The sequence below is a fragment of the Xyrauchen texanus genome, chromosome 28, assembly GCF_025860055.1.
Source record: "Xyrauchen texanus isolate HMW12.3.18 chromosome 28, RBS_HiC_50CHRs, whole genome shotgun sequence".
Lineage (NCBI taxonomy): Eukaryota > Metazoa > Chordata > Actinopteri > Cypriniformes > Catostomidae > Xyrauchen > Xyrauchen texanus.
In genome coordinates this window covers 9,104,304-9,122,867 of record NC_068303.1, presented here as the reverse complement: position 1 = coordinate 9,122,867, position 18,564 = coordinate 9,104,304, and the positions used below count along the sequence as shown (strand labels likewise).

Here is an 18,564-nt window from a genome sequence, read left to right as displayed (position 1 = left end):
CTGCAGAGACACTAAATGAGCAGTTTGTCTTTAATTACTTTGTTTCCACCAGACTATTTCAGTGCAAAAAGCCACACTATGTGGCAGGTATTTACACCTAGTGCAAACAGTCACTATATGATAAAGATGATGATGATGATAATAATAATGTTATATTATTGATATTATTGAAGTTTCTAATGCTTTCCATCATTAATACGCTGAGATGTGAGCAAAAAAAGCACAGGTGAACACATCATAACATTATGTGCAAGTGCGAGATTTTGACGAGCGAGGGATCCCTTCTAGACGCGTTTGACAGAAAAGTCAAAAGAAAAAAAAACATTATTGATATATATCTTTTGACTTTTCTGTCAAACGCGTCTAGAAGGGATCCCTCGCTCATATAAAAAATATTATTTATATTATAATATTTAATATTTAAAAAATATTAAATATTTTTAATATTTTAAAAATATTTAAAAACAATATATATTATTTATATATATATATATATATATATATATATATATATATATATATATATATATATATATAAATAATATTTTTTTCTTTTGACTTATCTGAGAATTCTGAAAAAAATACATTATTGTGTAGGGATGGAATGAGAAGAAATTCAGTTTTAGACTGTATGAACAATTTTTATACTGAAAATGAAATACAAATAAAAATGCTGGTCAAGTGCCTATAGTTACAGAATCATCCATTTATCTGAGAAAGAGAAAGAGAGAGAGAGAGAGAGAGAGAGAGAGAGAGAGAGAGAGAGAGAGAGAGAGAGAGAGAGAGATTTATACAGAGTATTTATAAAGTGAAATTAAACAGTTGTTCATTACCATAAGCGAGGAAGCTTTTTTATTGTCTAAGTACTGACTGCAGTATTGCTAAGTACAGTGAATTGATGGTTAGCCCATAGCCATCCTTGGAACTGAAAATATTTCAAGGTAATTTTTATTCAATTTAAAGCAGAACTTGAAATGACTGAATAATATATGGAGACAGATGCATTATTATAATTATAAGACAGCAAGTCTGGAAAACAACATTTTGAATTCACAGTTGACAGTGTATTTATCACTTTTCTATAAGCCAAGATATTTAAAACTGTCAATTATTTCTTATCATATTCCTAGAAACAGATACATATTTTTGTCCTTTTTGTACCGCAAATCTACACTTTCACTTTCATTTTAACTTTCAAAAAGGACTTAAATATTTATTTGTTTCTCACCCACATCTATCATATCACTTCTAAAGACATAGATTACACCACTGCAGTCTTACGGAATAATTTCATGCTGCCTTTGTGCTTTTTGTGCCTTCTGAGTTTTAGTCACCATTCACTTGCATTGTATGGACCTACAGAGCTGAAATATTCTTCTAAAGATCTTCATTTGTGTGCTGCAGAAGAGGTCATACACATCTGGGATGGCATAAGGGTGAATAAATGATGAGAGAGTTTTCATTTTTGGGTGAACTATCCCTTTGTTCTAATTGTTACTTTGAAATATTATTCTTTTTAATAAATGTGTAATTTACATGACTTTTAATGTCTTGATATTAAGTTTGCTACACAAACACACATCTTGTTAATTTAGGTTTAAACACTCTACCTATAGTTAAACATTCTAAATGATTACAGATGTATTGCAGAATTATTTAATGATAAGAAGTTAAATAAAAGAAGTGATAAATTATGTTACATATTGTATATTTAGCTGTATGGAATATACTGTATAGTAAATGGGTCTATCAGTTGTATAGGACAGAAGAAAGTAAAAACACACACGCTCATCAACTGGAAGCTGCAATGTTACATTGTCCCCATTATAATATTAATTGACAAAGCTGTACTTATTTAAATGCAGGTAAAAAAAAGGCAGTCGAAGAGGCAGTTGATAACCAATTTGTGCATAATGTACGTTTTTTTTCCAACTTTTAGATTGTGAGAAATGAGTATTGCAGTTATGAAATATACATTTGGTTATATAATCAAAACTCTCTTGATTTTGTTCTAGATTATTAGACCATTTTGGATCGGTTGGATGAATGAAGCAGGCGAGTTACCTTTAGAGGGCACCAGATGGAGTTAATAAGTTGCTAGTATCCTAGCAACAAGGTAATGTTACACTGCCTCAGTAGCCTTTCCAAAACCAGTTTCTGGAGGTGTCTTCATAAGCAAACGCTGTCTGTTGAATCACTGACTGATATGCCAGCGAGGCAACAAGACAGCTACCTTTGGTTTCGGACACAGCCATGATGTTCCTCTGATTACTATGGTTACTAAGGCTATATGAACAACTTCTCAACTATCTAATCGCAGACCAATTGTAAGTAGCTCTTAGTAGCCAATCTGAATGCAGGAGGTGGGACCTAACAGAATACGGGTGTGAAAAAAATAAAGCCACACAAACGGCAATATAACATCTCGATGACACACATCCACAGAGCCTTTTGGTAGACTAAACTGTAATTGTGAAATTTGGTGAGAGATTCAGAAAGAAAATACAGTGCAATTCAGCGTTGCTGACAGCAGGCAAATGCGGAAAGGATTTCTTTTTTGTGATAATCGAGTAGTCATTTTTCATACTCGAGTAGCTGGTACAGAGCGAGTACTCATTACTTGATTACTCGTGCACACCCTTAATTGAAACCATATATATGCTAGTGTATTCCTAAAAGTTGACTTAGTAGATAAACACATACAGTTTACAATACAACATATTGATGACTCAACTTGCACTACACAGAATGTTTGTCCAAAAATGCTCTTTAAATTGAGAATGTCCCACCCCCTAGTACCACATACATCCAACTACCAAGTAGCAAATCATGGTTCATGTCTATGATGAAACTATAGCCTATTAACCTAATTAAATTAAATAAATAAAAAAGAAATTTGCTACCATATGTTCCACCCCAACTTCCTGTTTCAATTGGAAATATAGGAAAGAACACAGGATATAGAAATACAGGAAAGAAATCTTCTCGCCGAGCCATTTTATAGAGTTGTCTATTGTCAACAAAGAGAGAACATTGTTTGTCCATGTATTTATGGCTTCATATATGAATGTGTGTGTATGACCAGTGTCAAAATCCTAAACAGTGGATGATGAGGATGATATCTATGGAGGGCTGGTTGTGGCTTGTTGCCTGCTGGATTAGCAGATAGGCTAACATAAAGAGAGCTGACCAGATTAGCCGCGGGCCCCTCTGTGAGAGCCAGCCAGCTGTTTCAGGCCGGGTATCTGGGCTTTCCACAAAGACGCAAAGGTACTAAAGTGTGTGATAAAGATCCAGGGTCTGGCTATTACAGGCTGTTTTTTAGACCAATGAACACAGGAGATAAGATGCAGAATTAGCTGAGCGCTTCACTTGTGCATCCCAAACAGAGGGAGAATGGACGATTGGAATGTTTATCGTACTAATGACAGATTTTAAGGGTCATTTATCTACAAATCCCATAATCCGCATTGGTCATTGTGGAAGTAGACCTTTGTCCTGATCAGTGTTATCTGGGGACCTGCAGAGGTCAGTATCAAAGCTTGTGGCAGCCATTTCAACCAGAGTGCTGAAGTTTAGCAATACATGGTCTGCCTTTTATAGATCTGTTTCTTAAGGCATGTTCAAACATGTCTGAAATAGGAATACATTTTTGCAAACAGTTTTTTGCTTGGATACCTAACAATTTTTTTTGCATCTAAACAAAGGAAGTCAATAATATATGGAGAAAACAAATTTATTTAAAATGATTTCGTCAAAATACATGGCTACTTATCATTGTCCATCAATGGGGGGATGGGGGGTGTAGCTCAGTGAATAAAGACACTGACAACCACCCCTGGGGTCACGAGTTCGAATCTAGGGCATGCTGAGTGACTCCAGACAGGTCTCCTAAGCAACCAATTTGGCCCGGTTGCTAGGGAGGGTAGAGTCACATGGGGTAACCTCCTCGTGGTCGCTATAATGTGGTTCTCGCTCTTGGTGGGGCGTGTGGTGAGTTGTTCGTGGATGCTGTGGAAAATAGTGAAGCCTCCACATGTGCTATGTCTCCACGGTAACATGCTCAACAAGCCATGTGATTAGATGCATGGATTGACGGTCTCAGACAAAGAGCCAACTGAGATTTGTCATCCACCACTTGGATGAGGCGAGTCACTACGCCACCACAAGGACTTAGAGCGCATTGGGAATTGGGCATTCCAAATTGGGGTGAATAAATACATTAATTTATTTAAAAAAATATTTATAAATAAATAAAATGAATGGCCATCAATGGAAAAAGATGATTTGTAAGTGCAACTGAATTTGTCCATTAAGGGTTGTTGAATACACAGAACTCAATGAAGCAAAGCGCCAACAACAACTATTTGCTGACCTCTCAAAGCGGCAGCCAATGATTACCAGAGAATTCAGATGATGTATCATTACGTGGGCAGTGTCAGCACTAAAATCAAAACAAGATGTTCTCTGCAGTGCATTCATGTGAGATCAAAGTGATGCTTGACACTGTGACGAGCGGCTCGTCACATCACGTCAAAAGCAATAAGGTTTTTGAAACGCTAATTTTTCGGTTAAAAAAATTAAAACGTTCTAGTTTGGATGAGAGCTGGAATCGTAGTAAAATTAATGCATTTTCAAATGAAAACCTAATAGTGTGGAGATTATAGATTACAGCCTTCATTATTTAAAAAGAATGTATAACTGAACAAAAATATGGATTTAAAACAAACTGCAAAATCTGACCTAATGCTGCATTCATGTCTTGGTGGAATTACTGTAATTACAAGATGCAAACTCTGAAAGATTCTATCTGGAACTGTTTACGCCCTCAGACTCAGAAATCATTTGTTTTTATGGCAATTCTCATAACGCAAAACAGATTTGTTTTTATTGACATCAAAATATTTAACCACTATATTAATCCACCTCTAAATCTTGTACCTATTAATCCAACTATTCTTGCAAAATATTTAAGAACAAGCGCTCCAGGTAACCCTGGCTATAATAACATAGTGTATCAAACTGAAATATATGTAACCTACTCTCTCTGAGCTCTTTATTATTAACACTATGGTCCTAACAAAGGGCCCGATGTGGTCTTCTGCTGTTGTAGCCCTTCCGCCTCAATGTTAGATGTGTTGTGCATTGTGAGATGCTGTTCTGCTCACTAGAATTATACACAGGGGTTATCTGAGTTACCGTAGCATTTCTGTCAGCTCGAACCAGTCTGGCCATTCTCTGTTGACCTCTCTCATTAACAAGGCGTTTCTGTCCACAGAACTGCTGCTCACTGGATCTTTTTTGGCACCATTGTGAGTAAACTCTAGAAACTGTTGTGCATGAAACCACTGAGATCAAATTTTTTCTCCATTCTGATGGTTGATGTGAACATCAAGTGAAGCTCCTATTCCGTATCTGCATGATTTATTGCACTGCACTGCTGCCACACGATTGGCTGATTAGATAACTGCATGAATAAGTAGGTGTACAGGATTACCTAACAAAGTGCTCAATGAGTGTACCTTTAACTGTTGAGGCTGCTGCCATATTAATTTTTTTACATGAACTCATAGATTTCATAGAATTCTGAGTTTACACTTTGCAATTACGAGTTCAATGAATGTAAATGGTTTTTCTCATAATTACGACAGAATGTGAACACACAAATACATAAAAGAAAATCAAGTAATGCCGCACTTCAGAACATTCTATCGTCAATGTGCTTAAATGTATGTTTGTGTTCTAAAGTGCTCTTAAAACGGTCTTGAAACATTTCTCCTTTCCGACAGAACAAATTGCTCAAATTGTTTTACTGCCAAAAATCCTCCTGGTTACTCATGCCATGTTAATAGGAAATTCTAGTATCACTGATCAAGTAAAATAAATAAATAAATAAATAAATAAGAGTACCAATGACTGTGGGTGAGAGGAGGGCCTGTGGGCATTAGCATTCAAAGACACAACAACTGTCCCTAGATCTAAAAACAAAAACAAAAAATGACTCAAATAGCTATTTATTCTGTTTTAAGCGACACATCCCAGAAACGAGCCATTTCAGTCGCACCACTGCTACAGGGAATTAGGATAAGGTAGACGTTTTCTTCACAGAGCCTCCATACAGCAAAGCTTTATGAGTTTAATTGTTTTTGCTTCACCCTTCCTAAAGCTTTTCCTCTGACAAAGGCATTTGTAAATCCCACACGGCACACAAAGCCCATCAGCATGAGCTCCCACCTCCCTGCAAAAATAAAACTTGATTGCATATCCCCTAAGGAAAATCTTAACCTAATTTCGTTGTTATAGATGCAAAAAATGTTCCCCTGCACCTTGCATACTCTAATAGACACTTCCTAATTCTCTCTCTCCTATGTTTTCTTGCTCTCAGAGGTAGAATCATTTGAAATACCGTCCTTTCTTTAAAAGGACCCTGGGACGTTACCCTTGATAGTAGCTGTAATTATGGAGGGACTATGTTGATTGGTTTGAGCTGTTCATTACCTTTGTGGAGGTGCTTCATGTACCACATTAATTAAAGGCAGTAATGGCCAATATGGCTACCCGATTAGTGATTCTACATGCCTCAGGGATAAAAGCATCAATATCATTTGGTTGCCATGGAGAACTCTAACAATATTATTCCCAGTGCTGTGTAGATTACTTATAAATTGTAATCTGGTACTGATTACAATTTACATGACTAAAATTGCTATCAGTAATGTAATCTCTTGGATTATATTTAAAAAACAGTTAATAATAATATTTGTAATGTTGCTGGCAATGGCAGGCAGACGATGATGATGTGAAGAACCCAAGTTCAGTGTGTATTTAAATTAAACGTTGGGTCATAGGGCCGTGGCAGGCATGGACATTGGGTCATAGGCTGTGGCAGGTGTAAGCGCTGACTTGTTGGCCATGGCAGGCATGGGCACTGGCTCATGCAGCAGAGGCAGGCGTGGCCCTGGACCGTGGAGCAGAGGCGGCCCTGGACCATGGAGCAGAGGCGGACCGTGGGCTTGTGACATGGCATGGAGCAGACTCAGGAGTGGCTGTGACATGGCATGGAGCAGGCCGAGGCATGGGTGTGACTTGGCATGGAGCAAATGCAGATGTGGCTGTGACATGTCATTGAGCAGGCTCAGGCATGGCTGTTACATGGCATGGAGCAGGCCGAGTTGTGGCTGTGACACGGCATGGAGCAGGCTGAGGCATGGCTGTGACATGGCATGGAGCAGACTCAGGCATTGCTGTGACATGGCATGGAGCAGGCTGAGGCATGGCTGTGATATGGCATGGAGCAGCCTCAGGGATGGCTCTGACATGTATGGAGCAGGCCATGATGGAGAACTCTGGCTTGGCGGCCATGGCGGTGGATGGCTCTGACATGGCAGTCACTGTAGGCATAGTGCATAGGTCCGCCTCAGCCACTCCTACAGTGAAAGATGAACCGCTCAATTGTAGGGCTAAATAAATGAAATTCGACCATAAGGCATCAGGGAGGAGACCTCCTCTTTCAGCCCAAAATGGAAAAAGTCTTTGAGAGCAATATCATTAAAGTCCACCCTGCAGGCAAGAGTGCAGAAGTCCTCTACATATTCTTCCAGGGGACGATTCCATTCATGTAGGCACAGGAGCTGAACTGCTGGGGTCATAGTCGTTCAGGCATTCTGTAACATTGCTGGCAATGACATGCAGATGATGATGATGTGAAGAACCCAAGTGAAGTGTTTATTTACATGAACAGTGAAATACAAAAACGTGAATACAAAACAAACATAAATGACTTGACTTAGCTTAAACAATATTACACCAAACAACAATACATTAACAATACCTGACAAAGGACCATGGTAAACATGAGGGTTAAAATACAAGGGTAACCACATGACATAAACAACCACATGACATAAACAACCAATGACGAGACTGAACTAATAACAAGATAACTAGATACTAAAACATGAACCAATGACATGACAAGACTGATAATGAGTTAACAAGACAATAAACCAATGAAAACAAGACACATGATACATGGAGGGAAACAGGATATCACAGGACCAGGAAACCACATGACATAAACAGGAACTAAACTTACCAAAATATAAGACATGAACACAAAACATGAACAAAACACAAAAACATGACAATATTTGACTTTAATAATGTCATAACCAATCTTCAAAATAAATAACAGCTGGTTTCAACAGAAGAATATATTTATTCATATATATCCTTTCACAAACAGAAGCCTGTGCGCTGCAGTGGTGGAGATGGGGTCCCGTTTGTCCCCTTTTTTTGCATGGTGGTACAAGATCATCGTTAGATCATATCTGACCTCATATCTGTCCATTTGCAATTGGAGTTTGTGTGATTCCATCATGAAAAGTCAATTTCTAACAACAGCAGCTGCAAGTGGGTCTTATTATGAAAGACACAACAACGATGTGATCCATGAAATATCATAAATTATGTAAAATCTTTTTATTCCTTTTTACACTCACTTAACACTTCATTAGGAATACTATGCTCCTAATAAAGTGCCCGATGTGGTCTTCTGTTGTTGTAGCCCATTTGCTTCAAGGTTTGATGTGTTGTGCATTCTGAGATTCTGTTCTGCTCACTATAATTGTACAGAGTGATTATCTGAGTAACCGTAGCCTCTCTGTAAGCTCAAACCATTCTGGCCATTCTCCGTTGAGCTCTCTCATCAACAAGGTGTTTCCGTGCAGCTCACTGGATGTTTTTTGCTTTTGCTCCATTCTATATAAACTTTATTGTGCTTGAACATCCCAGGAGATCATCAGTTACATAAATAGTCAAACCAGCTCATCTGGCACCAACACTCATGCCACGTTCTATATCACTGAGTCATTTTTCTCCATTCTGGTGGCTGATGTGAACATTAACTGAAGCCCCTGAACCATATCTGCATATTTTATGCATTGCCCTGCTGCCACATGATTGGCTGATTAGATAATCACAGGAATAAGTAGGTGCTCAGGTGTACCTAATAAAGTGCTAATTGAGTGTAAATTAATGCAACAAGTTGCAACATACCTCAGCAACCTTAAATAACTAAAGTCTAATTTGCATTGTGACAAACACCCCTTAAAATAAGTTATTTCTTGTCTTGACTTGTTTGGAACACATTCCACTTTGTATTTTCACATTGCTCCATGTTTCTTTATGGCTGTAACATGTACATTAAATAACATAAAGCAGCTCTGGCCACTAATAGCTGCACCAATGTATCTATCACAGTATAAACTGTATAACAAAATCCATTTTGTCCAAAATCCAAAAGTTTCCATTCCAATAAAATTTTTCAAAATAAATAAGCATAATAAGTTGTGCTTGATTAGCTCAAATCACATTAAAAATTCAAGCTAGTATAGCTAATGTGCATGCACATTCTATAGTAAACCAACAGGAGATTGGCTTTTTTAAACCTAAGGGGCCGTTGAGACTGAACGCATTCTCACGTAAAAAAAAGACAGCGCATCGAATGGAACAGAATGCAGGATTCTCAAAAGCTGAAGTTCTTTTAACTTGACTCAGCTTCATAAAAATGTAGCACTCATGTTCGAGACGCTGAAAAAACAGGTGCTGGCTCAATGGTCAGAAACGTCCATCTGTTACGTTTATATCAAAAATCAATTAATAAACAGTGCAGACGGACACTAACATGTTCAGTGTGAATGGTCCCTAAACGTCTCTATCTACCTAAAAGTCATCATATTATAACATTACGATTTCTCCTTTTCATAAATACTGTATATGAGTGGTCCATCCCCATCCCCAATGTCTCCCTAATATCCAACTCTCAATGTATACTGACATCACTGTACAGCCATTTGCAGTTCATCACAAGCTGGAGTCACTCAATTTCAGGGTTGCCATGGACTGATTGGGAGAGACTTTTGAGAGGGATTTCCAATTATACAAATGTTCCCGAATCTCTGATCGCTGATTGAGACAATCAGGAACCTCATTCAACACCAGGAGGGATACTGCTGAATTAGGTTTGAGGATGTTAACCAATCATTGTGGCTGCAGACGTTTTGTGGCACAAAGCTTAGCTCATTTGACTAATTAAATGCCAATAAACTGAATTTTATAAGATAATTAAATTATATTATTTTTGCACACATCACTTAATTGAAGAGTTTTATTTAAAAGGTACTCAAAAAGGTTAGCTGACAAAATATGTGAATCAAATTTCTACAGTTATTGGACAAAACGCTTTTGCCCACGAGAGGAAGACGTGGCAAAAACGGCATGCTTGCATGCAACATGTAATTTGTAAAGACACATATTTTAACATTGTAGATTTAACCTGAACACATTCTTTTTGAATTTTAAAGGAACTTATTAAAATGTATTAAAAGGGGGCTGTGAATCTTTTGAAATAAAACTGTTAAATGTAATAAGAAAACATTCTTTTATCTGCTGAACTCCAAACGTCCTCCCCAGTCCAAAATACCATACATTATATTCAAATTTAGCTCCAAAACTCCTTCCAAAGTCTGAATTTCTGACATCAGACACATTAACTGTCACAATGTAATGCAGATTTGCAAAGAGAGAGTTACTGAAGGATGGGGCAGCACCAATTGTATTGAGGTCAACAGCAAACCTGCAGCCTGTGAGTATTAGATGCTATAAGGGGCTGTTCACACAGGACATGTTGCATCCAAATGCACATTTTAAAAATAGTTAATAAATGCATAGCTTGTGTTTTCAAGTGAGAACATGAGAATTTTCTTTATGCACTAAACAATGCAAGTTCTCATGTGAACGTGAGCCACTGAGAACAAGCTTCTCTCATAAACATACAACGGCAGTCAAGATCTTCACTGAAAAGTGACTTACATTTCGGGTTGCTTCTCATCAAAACCAATTGTATGCCATCAGAAAACTTATAAATATTATGCACAAGTCGCACTGACTACTTTTACGATACTTTTGGGTCCTTTTTTTCCACTTTTAAGTGAGGCACCATCCACTGCCATTGTATTAAGATGGATGGAATATTCCTTTTTGTTCAGTGTACCTGCATTCTATTTCCTTCCACTGCACTCCATTTCACAGTTTTTGAATGAAAGAACACATCCTTTTTGAAAGCCACTTGCATATTCCATATGTGAAGATGACATTTCAATAGGAATCTTAAAGGTAAAGTACAGTAAAACTGCCTGTTTAATTCTAAGGGTCAAAGAGAAGACGGATAATGGTCACGTTAAACAGAATTTCTACTGTTGTTGGTAAATATCTTGACTAATTATAAGTGTACCTCAGGGGAAAATAAAAATAAAATATGAGGTCCCATTAAAGTCACTCCTGTGTATTATGAAGAATAGAACAGATAAAACCTTCCAATCCACTCCAGTTTGAACCTACGCCCTGCACTGTATGAATCCATGCATAAAAACTCATATACACACAAACGTTTTGCATTAATGGCCCATCACGCTACGCTGCATATATTCTAATACAGGGCCCCCTCTCTGTGATCCTGACATGCAGTGAAGTCACTCAGTTTAATGAGAGGCCGGCCCTCCGAATACAGCCATCCTTAATTACATTCAGAGTGAAGTTTAATGATTCTGATTATTCTGATTATTCTGATTTTGAAACAATTTAATACAGTGAAAATACAAAGAGGACAAAGAAGGGAGATGCTTAACCAATAAACAGCCACATCCACTCTTAAATATGTGCTCTCTCTCTCTTTGTCTTCGTTGCCTGGTGATGATAGAGTGATGAGAACAGGGAAAATAGGGGGTGACAATGGACGAGAGCAACAGTATTGATCTTGCCTTTGTTAGCCTGAACATCCCTTGTTATTGTAGCTGTATTCTTCAAAAGTATAAAGAAAGGAAATGTGTCATTACAGTCTTTGAAAAGTGTCCAAAATTTTTCTCAACTTTGTTGCACTTTTCACAGACTGTAATGACACATTTCCTTCATTTAGCAGGGTAATTCTAGTTAAATCTAACTTCTTTATTTGACATTTTTAAATAAATAATAAAGTTACATCGCTAAACTTTGTGTTATTTTACCCTGGGGTATTAAATACAACTGCTGTGGGAGTGACAGTAAATTATCTTCTGACTGTCGTAATCCAATGCTCTCTATATTTTTATCCTCTTTTGGAAAGTCATGAAACATATGGAAATATTTATTTTATTTGTTTGCTGTTGGAGCAATTGAGGAAGGAAAATATATTCATTGCTATGACCTTCTATGTACCTCTACAGAAGCTTCCCCTGCTGAGGTTTACTTTCACATTTCAAACCGAGACATGTGAAAATGGTTCATTAATGCAAATGTTTTAAGTGCTGTCAGTGTGAACAGCCCCTCAATCTTTGTTTTTGTCCTAACCAGCTCCGACAAGCGACAAGCAACTGGAAATTTTGTTGATTGCTCGGTTCATATTTTTGTGGTGTTGTGCCGGGTAGCCCCGCTTACTGTGAAATGTAAGTGGCCCAAAATACTTTGCCACAAAACTGAAGAATAAAATCAAAGATGCTTTAATTGGCTGTTATTGTTTCATGTCATGCAGAATTTTCACTTTTAATGTGTACAGATAAATTGCTCGTTGCTGAAAACTTACTTGGATACATTGTGAGTGTGACGGCGACAGAGTTTGGGATCAATAAAAGCCATCTTTTAGATCCTGCAACATCTCAATTCAAATGTTTGCTGTGGCATTAAAACTAGGCTAAACATCTGCCACAAAGTGCAATGTCTATTTCAGTGCTTCATTACTGGGGTGAACAAATAATCCTCTACATGCTAAAGCATAAAGGGTATGTCTCAAATCAGTGCTTGATTATAAAAACATGTTGCTATGATCTGTTTGGCTAATCTTACACACAAATCATTGATCTTATGCAGTGAAGTCTTTAAAATGGCAATTCATATCTAAAAAACATACAATTATATAATTATATGTTACAAGGTGATCTCTTAGACATGCCCTACAATACAAATGTATAGTAAGACATGCTTTATTTTGGAGTGTAAGTCAAGATCTAACCAAACGTGTATAACAAAGTTATTAAGAAATACTTACAGCTGTCCTCCTCTTCTGAAATGAGCTTCACAACATAACAGGCATAGATGAACCCAACAAGCTGTAAAGAAAACAGAAAGCAATATTTACATTTACATTCATGCATTTGGCAGATGCTTTTATCCAAAGCGACTTAGACAGCATTCAAGGTTCAATCAGTTTGTGTGTTCTCGGGAATCGAACCCATGTTCTTGGCTTTGATCTGCCAGTTAAATTGTAGTAATTCTTTAGCCTACTGAAAGCAATATAAACATTAAAGGTGACATGAAGCAGTATCAAATGGAACTGGTAAAATACTAATTGGTTCGAAACCCAAACACGCCAACTGCCTCGTCCAAACAGGTACCAAACAGGTAGTTCCCTAGTGTACTCTTTAAAGTTGCCAAAATCAACTTTGTCTCGCAGCCGCCCCAATTTTCTTTGTCTAAAGGAAATGCGTCAATCAAGCTACTTCTCAGGGTCATTATATCACACTATTAAGCAAAAAGTCATCAGGGAAAACTGTTGGTAGTTAATTCGATTAATTAGAGATAAAAGGACTACATGTTAGAGGACAACATGTTTATGTAGTTGGGAATGAGAGAGACAGTAATAAAAATAGCAGCAAGAGCTTTTTATCAAAATGAATCACTTCCACAGGAAATGAGTCTTTAGCGCAATGAGGACAGAGACGAGCAGAAATGTTGGAGCAATCTTCACACTGTCTCTCTAAAACACAGGGTTGCCACGATACAATAATCATATCTTACGTTTCTATACCAGCTAATGTATCATGATACCACAAGATAGTGTGTTAAATCTTAACACAGTTTGTCATAGCAAAGGTGGTTCTTAGAAACTAGCCATTCCACTTGTTGTGCTGGGAGTGGTGAAAATAACTTATGGATGAATTGGGAGAAGGCTCAAATGGACTAACTTGTTACCTAATACATTTTTAGTTTGACGTAAAAAAACTAAACAAAAAACATTGCACATCAAAACAACCAGATCAAACGGCAATTTTTGTTCTTTGTGTTATATTACCCTGGAATTAGTTTTAAAAATTCACCACAGTTGCGAGGGGGTTTCGATTACAGCTGCTGAGTTAGTGACAGTAAATTTGGCATCATCTCCCATCTGACTGTCTAAATCCACTGCTCTCTATTTTTTTCTTCTTCTGGAAAGTCATTCAAATGGACTTTTTCTTTTGCTCTTGGAGTGAAAATAATATTTGCTGTGGTCTCCCATTCACCGCTGTCAAACTATACCCCGCAAGTGTATACTTCTGCGTTCCAAAACCGGGTTGAAAAAGGTCTAAAAACGACTGCAGATCTCACACACACAGACACACACAGACACACAGACACACACACACACACACACACACACACACACACACACACACACACACACACACACACACGTTGGTCTACCTATCATTTTGAGGACTTTCCCAAACTATAGATCCTATCCCTTAAACCTAACACAATCCCTAAACCTAAACCTCACAAAAAACGTTTTTACATTTTCAATAAAACATTGTTTAATATACCCTTTTAAAAAACATCTTTAATGTCATCGTAAACCACATAAGCATGTCCATTAAAATGATAAATCTGAGAAATATTGATATATTCTCCATTGTTTACATGAGATCTCGCCTGAAAGAATTACCCTTTGTCATCGTTCTTCAACAAACTATGCAATCTGAGCAGCATTCATGTTGTAAAGCTGTATAATATCTTATATATTAGAGTCTCATAAACACAATGAACCTGTCTCCAAAATCTATTTTTAAAATGCGGCGTAGTTTTATTCATAATAGCCAAGCAGTGCAGTCAGATTTTGTGTCGCCTTGAAAGGCGGAGCCTTAATTCTACTCTGTACGCTTCCAGTGATTTTACAGAGAAAAAAGCTTGCAGGAACCTCATTTCTTGTTAGTTCATCTTGAAATTTGGAAGATTTCTTTAGACTTGTGTCTTTGAGGACATTGTAATTCTGATTATAAAAACATGTTCAGCACAAAATATTTCCATTACAATAAACTTCAGCTTCTCTAACTTAAAAAAATAACAACATATATTAATTCTGAAACTTGAGAAATAAAGCCCCAAATGTCTTTTTTCGAAATATACTACAACTGTGTCCATACTCCAAAGAGTCCAGTAAATACAACAATTTAAGTTCAGGTATGTCATTTTCATGGTTTGTGCTCAAAAAGGGGGTGCGTATCAACAGGTTAAGACAAGGAATGTGTATTCAGAAAGTAAATAGGGTACATTTTTATTTGATGTTGATTTTAAAACAAAAGACAGCCAGTACTGGGCATGAGACTTTAACAGTAAATAAGAGGAATGAATATGAGTCGGATGAAAAGAACAAGAATAATGAGTTTTGAAAACACATTTAATGGACAAACAAAGCCAAAGATCTCTCCGAGCAGACTCCTTTAAAAGCCCAGGGAACACAGCTGTGCTTTTCATGAACCCTCAGAGAGCCCTGTTGTTGTGTTTTATAACGTTGATTTTATAGAACCAGACTGATTGGACAGCTCTGAATGAATCAAGAAATAGGACAGTAAGAGTAAGAGAGTAGGACAGCTTGAAGTCTCTTGTTCGCACTGCAAAAACTAGCTTTACATGGCCACTGTCCAATAGACTTGCACAGTTATGCTCTCGGCAAACATACTTTGACATACTCCTAATGTGGCCACCCAGAATTTAGATTACAATTAAGAGGGTGAATGCCATTTGCTTTTTTTTGCGATACATTCTCATCTCGCCTTAGTAGATGCTCTAGCGTGGCGGCATGTTTACAAGACTGTTTATGTATCGTCTTTTCTTATCATTTGAGCAGTTCATTTAAATAAATGCACGGAACAAACAGTCCAGACTGCATTCCCAGTTCAATCCCGCTGGATAATCACAATGCAGCAGTAAATGGGAGGAAAAGCCGATTTAGGATTCCGAGAATACCTCAAGGTCTTGCTCTCATTTACACAGAATAATGTATCACTCCCTCTTCGTTCTCAGCAGGCCTGGTGATACAGAGCATGCTCACACAGATGCAGTTCATCTGCAGAAAGGGTCATTTACATAACATTTTCCAACTACAGTATGTGAAGGACAAGGGCCCAACATGGTGTCACCTCGGCTCAACACATATTGGCCAGACAGCTGTCTGGTTCCACAGATACAGCATCCAGTATGGATGAGGAGACGATAGAGGCAGCTATCAGAGCGTTATCAGAGTGTTTGTATGGGGAAGTGGGCGGATTATAGTTCTGACACATTGTAAACAAAACAGGTTATTCTGTTGATTACCTGATTATCATCTTCCCATGGTGTTTGCAAATGATGTAAACAAAATTAGTGGAATGTATATACAGTTTGCACTAGCTGTAAGATAATAAGCTATTATGTGAACTAAGACTATGTTTGGAACAAAGTCTATGTTGGCTTACTGTATACTATACTGAGCAGTATACTGCACACTGAATATGGCCTATGACTAGTGTTGCCAACATTCTACCAGTTAAATATGGGACATTCCAGCTTTAATTATGGAACACTTTTTTTTCCCCAGCAGGGCTCCATGACACGCTGTGCAAAGGTTAAAAAAGTCCACCTAAAACGTGTTTATATAGAACAAAACAGCGTGGATGGACACAAAAACATGTTCGTTTGAACAGACAGGTTAATTATCCTGATTTATGAAACATTCTCGGCAGTTTGGGTGTGAGGCACTAAAATACGGGTCAAATGGTGTAACATGAATGCAACTTTGTTCTCTCAAATACGGGACGGCTCCAAATACAGGATGGTTGGCAACCCTACCTATTACAGTATGTTTATGAAATGCTTTACATTTCAAACAGTAGTGTGCAGCAGTGTTGTTATATTTCATGTTTAATTCAGCAAGCAATGTTCAATTATCTCCGAAATTAGAGCTGCACAATGAATCTAAATAAAATGAAGAATGACCTGTGACGTAATTAATTAAATAAATAGTCTGAACATGGTGCTTGCTTCAAAGATTATGTGCAGTTTGTTTTATCTGTGGTGTGTTATATATACTCACACCTGTTGCACACCGCATGCCAAAGCAGAGCAGAAAGAGTGCATTTAAGAATACATTTATTACAGAAATATTGTATAATTGAATAATAATAATAATAATTAATATTATTATTATTATTATTATTCAATAGGAATACATTGATTTATTTTGTAACATTATAAACTTATATAAAACATTTTTTTGTTTTTACATTAATAATCTTACTAATACTACTACTACTACTAGGCTTGTTAAGATTATTAAATAATCATCGGATCTCGGTTATTTGAGATAACAGCGATTATTGTGCACTGGGCTAGTTCACCCAAAAATTAACATTCCCTTATGCACTCCCTCACATGCCATTTCAGATATGTATGATTTTCTTTCTTCTGCTGAACACTTAACAAAGACTTTTAGAAGAACATTTCTGCTCTGTGGGTCCATACAATGCAAGTGAATAGTGACCAGAACTTTGAATCTCCAAAAATCACATAAGTCAGCATAAAGTGATCCATAAGACTCCAGTGGTTAAACCTATCTTCAGAAGCTACGTATATGATAGGTGTGGGTGAGAAACTGATCAAAACTTCAGTTATTCTTTTATTTTTTGGCTATTCGCATTATGCGTGCATATCGCCACCTACTTGTCGGTGCTGGTCAAAGGTGGAGATTTGGGGATAAAAAGGACTTAAATATTGATTCTCTCCCACACCAATCATATTGCTGATATTGATTTACCCAGTGGAGTTTTATGGATTACTTTGATTCTGCCTTTATGTGATTTTTGAAGATTCAAAATTCTGGTCACCATTCACTAGCATTGTATGAACCAACAGTGCTGAGATGATACATTTCTGAGTGAACTATCACTTTAAATCACAATCAGATTTAACTGTTCAAATAAGGGAATGAACGGCGTGTTTGAGTGTCTCATTCAGTTAAACTCCGGACCCAGACCTTGGACTCTAAAGAGTGTGTTAAGATTTCTAAACCAGGCTTAAAGCACTGTGATGTACGTGCCGTCAGCGGAGGTTTGTCCCAAACTCCCACAAAAATTTTAACAAGGATTTTAGTGAATGCAAAGTGCTCCAGTTTTACTTTAATTTAACAATTGTGCAATTGCGGGTTCATACATGCAGTGTTAATGACAAGCAGTGACACAGAGGAGCCCTGTGTCATGCCTGCTTACTCTTATTTCTAAGGAAATTATGTTAAAATAAGGGCTTGTGGGCTTAATCAGAGAGCCTTAAATGAACATATAAAATAATTTTTGACAAATATTTTACTATTGCATAATATATATTATATATATAATATAATATATTATAATATAATAGCAGGTTGTCTGGGTTCCAACAACAACAACAACAACAACAACAGTTTACAGTAAATGCAAAATGGACCAAGAATAAAGTTGACCAAAAAGAGAGGCAGGTATTCTATAT

The 18,564-nt window shown here is 37.1% G+C and overlaps 1 protein-coding gene across 1 annotated transcript in view; it reads right to left on the bottom strand.

Annotated features, from left to right (window-relative positions):
• Nucleotides 1-18,564, bottom strand: part of LOC127622077 (sodium/potassium-transporting ATPase subunit beta-1-interacting protein 2-like) — a 217,039-nt gene that overhangs the window by 12,048 nt on the left and 186,427 nt on the right. The window contains exon 5 of the mRNA XM_052096009.1: nt 13,079-13,139. Within this exon, the coding sequence (XP_051951969.1) occupies nt 13,079-13,139 (61 nt within the window). The remainder of the gene's footprint in view (nt 1-13,078; nt 13,140-18,564) is intronic.